The 9,705-nt window shown below is 33.6% G+C and overlaps 1 protein-coding gene across 1 annotated transcript in view; it reads left to right on the top strand.

Moving 5' to 3' along the window:
* The first annotated feature begins 220 nt into the window (after positions 1-220).
* LOC140439000 (trypsin-1-like) overlaps positions 221-9,705 on the top strand; it is a 36,394-nt gene continuing 26,909 nt past the window's right edge. The window contains exons 1-2 of the mRNA XM_072528636.1: positions 221-354; positions 9,211-9,358. Coding sequence (XP_072384737.1) covers positions 279-354; positions 9,211-9,358 — 224 coding nt within the window. The 5' untranslated portion in view covers positions 221-278. The remainder of the gene's footprint in view (positions 355-9,210; positions 9,359-9,705) is intronic.

Here is a 9,705-nt window from a genome sequence, read left to right as displayed (position 1 = left end):
ACGGTAAGCTTACTGAAATCATGAAAATGAACGACACCCATAAAAACTTTGCTAATAATACTTTTTATCTATCGTTAGAGTTTTAGTTTTTTAATTATTTTTCCGTGTGTAATTTGTCCAAAAAAATATCACGAATTCGTAACCAATCCGCATGGTTTTAAAAACATAAAATTGTGCAGTTTTGTTGCTATATAAAGACCAATTGTGGGCATCTACATTTACTTTTATGTTTGTGAATATAAAATATAGTCAAAACTTGAAGATTTTAAAATTTTATCATGTTGATTTTTAACCGGAATATTATGATAATATTTTATATTTCATTGTTTACAAACGTCCCTATTATTTATGCAGGTGAGCAATAAGTTTTTGACTTTTATTTTGGTTTATTTAATCAACGCTTTTATGCATTAACTTTGTAGTTACTAAGTATAGCACATTGTAAACGAATTTTTCAATGTTCATCCGTCATCATAAAAAATAGTGGACGTTACAAATATCATGTTAACTGTGTGTTTAAAAAAGTGTTTCTAGAGTTTTAACTATGACAGAAAATTCTGAAAACAAATTTACCTACCTATTTAATAAACTAACTTACCTACGTACTCTATGAAGCACTGACAATCAAATCTAATCAACCATTTGCCTTCAAGCAGATCAATCTTTTGCTATATTCTGATTTTCAATTTCCTCAAATATTCTTTAACCCCATCCAGTGAAGACGAGGTTTCTGCCTGCTGGATTCCTAGGTATTGGTTGTGTACTTTCCGCGTAATCTACCTATACTTGCCTGGTTGTTGTCATGTACGTCGAAAGGACAGTATTACCATACATTAATTTCACTTAATTATTAATTGTTACTTTTTCTTTTATGTACTTACTCTATTTATTTCCCATAAAGTACTGCCTTTTTTATTGCAATGCTGAACTCTATACAATTAATCCAGTCGAAATAGCATTTGACCTTGCATGCCAAGCTGCTCCAAATTTTATTATGCTCAACTTTAGTAAGGGGCAATAGTAGTATAAATTTAAAATCCCGAGTGAATTCCGCCCTTGCGTCAGCCATCATTTTAATTGAGCATCAGCTGAATATCTCCGCCAGTTTCCACTTTTCGACAAAAATGCTAGGAACTAAAATTGTTACAAATGCGATTTCCTACAATTTCTTTTTACAATTTTTTTCGTGCGGTAGATATTTTTCGAGTAGAGGGAAGAGAGAGTAGAAGGGGAAAAGCATAATTATCGAATTATCTCGTTTAATATTATCTTTACGAGATGAATGTACACAAGCAAAAATGAAGAGTATCCTATTACATTTTGTACAATTTTGATGTTTTTCATTTTTTTGCTAAAATCAATATTTAAAGGCGTAGGTTCGTTCCTGTTTATGGCTTGCTTTTGATGACGTCACCGTCTAGGGTTCTTTAGGCTTGGAACCTTAAATAATGATTTCAGCCAAAAATTGAAAGCAATCCAAATTGTATAAAATATAGTTCTCCCCATTTGTGTTTGTGTAAATTCAGCTTGTAAAGTTATTAATAAACGAGGTAATTCGAAAATTATGCTTCACGTTAGTTTATGTGAATTTATTTTATATTTTATCACCAATATGCTTATTCAAATAAAAGTCACGTTACAAAGAACATGAAAACAATTTTCTACTTAAAATAGTCCCTAGCATTATGGCTTTTTCTTCTTTTTATGTGGACATGACTCTGTCTGTTTTTTAGCGTGCCTCCAGTGAGTTGTCGTTCCATCGTCTTTGTGGTCTTTCTACGGATCGTCTTTCTATTGGGGAACCGTCTCTTGTCATTTTTACTGCTCTATTTGTTGTCATTCGGGGCTTATAATATCGTTCTATTGTACTCTTCTATTTTTCCCTAGTCATTGATGTTCTCTCCCTTGCATCTACGTCGTATATCTGCACTTCTGTCCCATAGTGTTTTACCATCAAGTTTTTATCTCTGCTGTTTCTAACATCCTTTTTGTCCGCACTGTGTAAGTCGTATTTCTGTCGTGTATGGGTCTAATCACTGTTTTGTAAATTATGCCTTTTTTTCCGATATTTTTATTTGTCCATATTGTTTCATTCAGTCAACCTGCGTCTGTGTTTGCTCTATTCTCTTAATCTTTTACTTTTGTTGCTAGCTTTCCGTAGCTAGATAATGTGATGCCCAGATATTTAAACTCTATTACTTGTTCCAGGTTTCCGTAAAGAATTTTGAATCTCCTAAAATTTTGAATAACGCTGGGCCCATACCGGTTTCTTAATATTATTCTGAACCTATTTTCTTGCGGCATCTTATGAGTTTATATTCTTTGATAAAACATACAACGTCGCGTCGGGATCAGGAAGACGGTCAAGAAATAAACGACACTAATTCTCGAGTATTTTCCAATTTAAGCGATTGGGAAAGTGGATTCGCAAATTGACGGCGCCAATTTTTGTCCACACCTGGATTGTGGTTTTGTCCACACCTTTTTCCGACAAAAAACTCTGTTTCGTGTGTTCATAAAATAATTAACGATTCATTCTTTTGTGATTCATTATCTCGGATGTCACCTCAAACGGGTGACACCTGAGGCAGTCCACTACCCCACCACAACCTAGCTACACCACTGGGACTCAAGTAATCTCCCTGTCTTATTTCATTGCTATCTTCAGTAGGGTCAGTTAGATCCTGTGATCTAACTGATGAAAAGATGAAATGGATAACGTCCTTTAATTTGAGCTGGTCAAATGCTTTCTTTAGGTCCACGAAACATAAATATGCCGGTTTGTTGTATTCTAACGATTTCTCTTGCACTTGCCTCATTATAAATGTAGCGTCGGTGCATAATATTCCTGATCTAAAACCCTGTTGTTCTGCTGCTGGTGTTATAATTTCCTTCAGTTTATTTGTTATCACTTTGGTTGATAATTTTAGTGTTGTGTTTAATAAATTAATTCCTTTGTAATTTTCCGGGTCCGATTTGTCCCCCCTTTTGAAGAGAGATATTAGGCTGCTTGCTCTCCATTCTTAAGGAATTCTATTTTGTTCTATTATTTGTTGGATTAGTTTTTATAAAAGGCATTATAAAATATTATTTTATAATGCCAAACATAATTCTATAAAAAAAGGACCTGACTGCCAACATACAGGATCCACTAAGCCAATTCAATTAATTACTGTAGTTTAAAATATCATATATCTAATAATAATATTTAAATCACAATCATAATTAATAAATCACAATAAATCTTCTAACAGATTTTTTTAAGTGTAAGTGTATTGACAAAATTTTTCTCCGTAAATTTCGTCTAAAAAATTGTTTTAATTAAGCATATGAAATAGAAATCTTTTGAACAGCCAGAAATTTTCTGTGGTAAGCACTACTTGATAATCATTATTGTTCTTCCGCCATTATATATCCTTAAGTTGATGTATCCTTTCTTCTTTCTCCTTATCTAAGCAATACAAGAGGGTCTTTCTAACTTTTAATACTGGGTACAAATTGTTCATACACATGGGGAGACATTAGTCTGAATAGAGGCTAAAATATACAAACATTACAGTAAATTAACTATTGATAAGGCTTTAGTAAAAGTCAGAATGCTGGTGCTTGCGACGAGATGCTACAGAATACAAAGTCGATTATGGAATGTTAAATAATATCACAGTCGCCATATTAGAAAAAATCACATACAATCAATATTCACGATTGCTAAAGAACCAGCCTTACATTCTGCTGTAAGTTTTGTGGTGAATTGGAGAATGTACATCAGCCACTGCAAAATATTCCAGAAAAAACATTTTTAACTACGAATAAACAAACTTACAGAATAAGCCTGGAGATAAAAATATCCAGAATCATGTTTGCTTTAGCATTAAGTGTTTTATTATTATCATATTATTTATAAGTCAGAAAGGGTGTGGCTCCAGTGGGTCGAAAATGGCCTAAAAGGGAACTCATATTGCAGTGGTAGGTGTTGAATAGCAGGATCAAAGTATGGCCATACTCGCCATGGCTAAATGGATGCGCAGACATGTTCACTATACATTATATCATATAATAAACATTGCTAAAAAAATATTGTAGTATTTTTCGTTAAAAAACAGATATTGTAATAGATTGTAGTTATTTGTGATGTAACAGACCGTATTCAACAAACTTTAATTGACTTACTGTATTTAAATTAAATATACTACAATCGATGTTTTTTGTATCCGTGTCAATGGCCGTAGCTGTCGAGACATGTGAAATTTAATAAAAACAATAATATATTTAAACTGTATACTTTAAAAAAAATTGTGTACCTCGTGATAATAAATCTCATTGGTTGATGCGGAGTTATTTTTGTTTAAATAATAAAAATAATTTTTATTAACATAATAACTCTTCTTCTTCTGATGGTCAATCATTGACATGATTGACCATTATGTCAATCTGTATTTTGCAAACTGCTGCTCTGAAAAGTTTTGTAGTTGTTGTGTTGAAACACGTACGTAGATTTTTCAGTCAGGAAATCCTTCGCCTTCCTGGTCCTAGTTTTCCTTCTACTTTTCCTTGAAGAATTAATTGCAGAAACCCGTATCTTTCACTGTTTCTCATGACGTGACCGAGGTATCCGATTTTGGCTGTTTTTATTGTGGTTAACAACTTCTTTCCTCTTTGCATTCTCAATAAAACGTCTTGACTAGTAAAGTGGTCAGTATAGGATATCTTCAGGATTCGACGATAAAGCCACATTTCGAAAGCCTCAATCCACGACTTAAGTCCGTACAACAATATAGGAAAGTTATAACATCGTAGTTACCTCATTTTTATAGGTACTGATATATCATGGCATTTAAATAGCTTAGCCATTTATTGAAATGCAGATCTTGCTTTTTCTATCCTACAATTTATTTCTAGGAAATGGTCCCAATTCTTATTGACGTTCGTACCAAGGAAGTTTCTATTGGTTGACCATTCATACTGTTTTTTTCAATTTGCTGTTCCTTCTTAGATATCATTATACATTTTGTTTTCCTAACTCGTTGACTGCCAAGCACGTGATAACTCGTGGTTGGCTGTCTGTTCTTAGACGCCAACCACGAGTTATCTCGTTTTTGTAGATATTTTTCGTGGCGCCGAGCACGAGATTATTCGTGGAATATGCATGGAGATTTTATATTGGGGCGTCTACAAAAGGTTATTAAAATATAGATGGACATCAGAAAACAGATTTATTTATTATTTTTGGTTATGGTACAAGGACAAAAACCAAAAATTCCAAAATGAAAAAGAAACATACAAAGTTCAATAAAAAATTGCTTAAACAGTCCTATTCCTGTTGATATTCTTTGAAACAGGGTTCTACACATAAAGGAGCTTTTCTTCACATGCACCACATCTATATTATCTTGTTTCTCGACAATGATTACGAGTGGCATATATGCGGCAAGCTCTTGTTGGTCGTTGTTTCTTTTCTGTTGGTGGTATACTTTCAAGGTAATGAAATTTCGTTGGGCGATTTGGTGCAGCTTTTAGCATATTATCACCAAAGAGCGTCGAAATAAACATCTCTCGAAATGTTAAAGATTTTATTTTGCTGCCTGTTGACTTACGGCAGAGCAAGTATGCATTGTTTATGTATATTTCGACAATATGCAAAGCTACTTTTTTCGGCCACCTTATGGTTTTTTTAGAGCACTGTAGTAGCTTAAAATTTGATCTGACTGGTTGATTGGTCTATACCTGACATTCCAGTGTTGTAATCCTTGATTATGTTAGGTTTCCAGACAACTTTCCCACTTCTGGCATGGACCTCGACCATTTCTACTTTGTGCATATTTAAAATCATTAAAACTTTGCGTTTGTCTTTCCACTTACACACAATTACCGATTTATTTCTTTGCCATACACACTCGCCCTTTTTAAGTTTTTTTGAGATCACGTATTTTTAATTACCTTTTCAATTATTGTGTAAAGTACCACAGACGTATGTTTTTCTGGCTGTCATACGCTTGGCAATGGCTACTGAAATGTAAAAATTATCCATACAGACAATATATCCTTTGTCCAACTATTTATCCAGTAAGTGCAATACAACCTCTGTAGTATGTCCCATATCAACAGTGGCGTCGTTGGCTTTAGATTTGCCACAATAAATTCTAATTTTCAAAACCACTCCATGGGATTCACACAAATTATATAGTTTCACACCATACTTATGTTTTTTTTATGTACTGTCGAAAAAATAATCTACCACGCCAGAGTTTCATTGATTCATCAATGCATAAGAATTTATCGGGAACATAATTCTCTTCCATTATTTTGTTAAAATGACTGAGGACTGGCCTTATTTTGTATAATCGAATAGTAATTAAAATCTATTTCTACTCATTACTAACTCACAAAATGACATTTTTTACATAATATTTTAAGACCAGTAATGTTCAATTGATGGTAAAGTACATCTGCCCATGTGTAGCAAAAGGGCAGTTCAGTTTTGTCAGTTTTAACCCATATATTCATTCGAGAAGACCTTGTAAGCGTATTTTTCTTAATTTCTTGGGCTGCATACAAATTTGTTTGTTGAACCAATATGTTCAAAAATGCATCAGAAAAAAAGAAGTTAACCAAATTGTCGATAGTCAGTTTACCTTGATCTTTTAGCCCAACATCTTGTGTAAAAAAATTAAAAGTTGGTGGGTCATTCTCAACATCACACCATTCTTATTCGTTGAATATTTCAGCAGTTGGCTCTAGAGTAGGTTGTTCCAATTGTAATTGTGACAAAGGGCTCTCGTCACTTGCTGTTTTGCTTATTGAACTTGTTGAACCTTGCTCATTTGATAGTTCATAGTCCGAGTCATCATCTGAATTATCCTTCAGGAACTCTTCCCATTCAGACACGTTCATGTTCGCATAGTTCCCGAGTTCCTTTGAAGTTAAGCCTCGTTTTCTGGATATTATTTATAAAAAAACCCGAAAACTAAAACGAATTCACCAATAAAACAACATCACCAACAGAGATACTAAACAACTAAACACGTGGTTCTGCAGACTCGGCTATCCTACCAGAGGTTCGACGGCGACGACAGCTGAAAACTACCAGAATCTCTAAAGTGCACGTAAAAATTGTTTCCAGATATCTCGTGGTTGGTGGGAGACCGCGAGATATCTCGAAACAATTTTTTACAAAAAAAAAATGAGTGGAAAGCACGTGAAAATGTTAAAAATAAAGTTTTTCAGCATATTTGATTCAATATTTTGATTTTCATATGGCGTCCTGGACCCGTTTCCTTGACAATGCCTTGACAGTCAACGAGTTAATATTCAGTGAAGTTTCATATCTATGACTCACCATATTTGCTCCACGTTACATTCTTTTTTGTAACCCTTTTAAACCTAAACCTAAATTTACCAATAACAGCAACATGATGTGATGATACGTCAGCATCGGGGTAATTTTTACCTGATAGACATCCATTACGGAATCTCTTGTTCACCATTATGTAATCAAGTTGATTCCTTATTATTTTTCCTGGTTAATCTTGCAGAGAGACCCAAGTATACAAACGTCTTGGAGGCAGTTTGAAGAACGTATTTAGTATTGCAAATTCTTCTTCATGTACAAATAGTTTTAATCTTTCTCTCTTCATTTCTCTTCTCTAGACCAAAATCACCAATTAATTTACCGATTTTTCTTTTACCAATTTTTGCGTTCAGATCACCCATAATAATAAGTATATCTTCTTTTTTAATTTGTTTAAGTGAATTTATCAACAACTCATAGAATTGCTCTACCTCTTCTTCTGGTTTACCGCTGATTGGGGCATATACTTGTAAAACATTTGATTTGACCGGAGTAGTATTAAGTTGGATTATTATTATTCTTTCAGAAACAGGTATAACATTTGTAACATATTGACGTAATTGAGGAGATACGATTACTCCAACCCCATACAGATGTTGACCGTCATCATTTCCCGAGTAGTATACCATATGGTTCTCAACAATACAAGCAGCACTATTTGCCCACCTCATTTCGCTTATGCCCATTATATCTACTCCAAGTCTGGTCATTTCTTGAATGATATTATGAAGTTTCTTCCCTGATAAATTGTATTCACATTCCAGGTACACATTTTGATAATCAACTCTAAAGTTTTAGAGAAACTTTTAGTGACCAGTTCTGTCACAGGGGTTTCTCTGGGTTACGACCGGGGACGTCCTATGATCAAGAGGTGGATTACCTCCCCTGCCAAATCTTGGCTTCCGTATTCCATGATTATTAGCTGTTTCCACTTTAGTTGTGTTTGCCATGGTAGCTTTACTAGAGATTATTAGGGACCTCAAATGCAGTAGTTTCTCGTTGCCTTCTGCATTCTGATGCCATTGACCACTTTCTTGGTTCTTTCGCCTTCGAGACCAATTTATCAATCTCAGGACAACAGAGTGCCATTTTACTTACCAGCTCATCCGCCCGAAGACGTTGGCCAGTAAATGGTGGATTGCTTATCCCGTCAAAGACTCGGAGGTCAGAGACTCGTTGGTTATCTAGGAGGATGCACCAGATGACCATGATATAGATCATCATACGAGCAGGCGAGGTTGACATTTAAATAGGAGAGGCTATATGTTGCGCATTACTAGCCCATTACACCCCATAATAATTCAACAACCATAATTTCAATTTAGGCAAGATAACATCTAAACCAAGACTATTAAATTGTACTACCTTTAAAGAGAAAATTAGATGCAAAAAAAAACTATACTCTTTATACAAGGAACCAAGCATTAATAAAGCAATTAAAATAAGGTGACTTAAATAATTGGAACATCTAGAACATTATAAAAAGATCTATACAAGAAATAGAGACAAAACAAAAAGAAATAGTAGACAAAGCCGAAGGTAGTGGAATGCAGTTACGCCAGATATCAGAGCCATAAAAATAAAAAAACTCAAATAAAGAAAGCAACAGAGAAAGAAAAATGAAAAAATCTAAACGCTATAGTACTATACGTTCTGAAAACAGTCTATATTTACTTATTCTACTCATATTTTATTTTGCAAATCTTTCTTTATATCTGTTGAAATGTAGTTTGTTCTTCTATTCTTAATATTTAAATTGTTATAACCTCTTCTATGATATAAGTAGCAAAACATAATTGTTCCATCGTTACTCAGTTTACAATGATTTACCAAACCTTCTACTAATGTGCTTGTCTTTTTAGGAAGACATTTTCGAATTTTTGGTGGAAGGGAGACATCTATCGAGAAACATCCATGGATAGTTTCACTTCAGGATTCCAAACGTCATTTCTGCGGTGGATCTCTTATAAATGATGACACAGTTTTAACAGCAGCACACTGTATTATAGGGTGAGTTGAATATATTATTGAAAAAATGTATAAATATGATAGCAAAAGAGTTCTATTGGTGCATTATTTTAAACCATTTACTATTTATAACAAATTTATTTGTCAAAACGTCAAAACTCCACCAACACGTATACCATTAAATTTATTCCAGAACATTAGGTATTTTGAACAGGAATCATACAGAAAAAGTATAATAATTGTCTTATAGTGCTAACATATAAATAGCAGTAAATAATACATCATACAATTGATGACATGTATATAAACAAGTAGAAGTTTCTAAAATATAAATATTCGTTTTGTTTATGAATATGCTTAAAACGTTATAAATATAATATGTAATTGCT

Source organism: Diabrotica undecimpunctata, chromosome 1, assembly GCF_040954645.1.
Source record: "Diabrotica undecimpunctata isolate CICGRU chromosome 1, icDiaUnde3, whole genome shotgun sequence".
Classification (NCBI taxonomy): Eukaryota; Metazoa; Arthropoda; class Insecta; order Coleoptera; family Chrysomelidae; genus Diabrotica; species Diabrotica undecimpunctata.
Note: the sequence above shows the minus strand (reverse complement) of the source record. Positions and strands in the feature narration are given on the sequence as shown.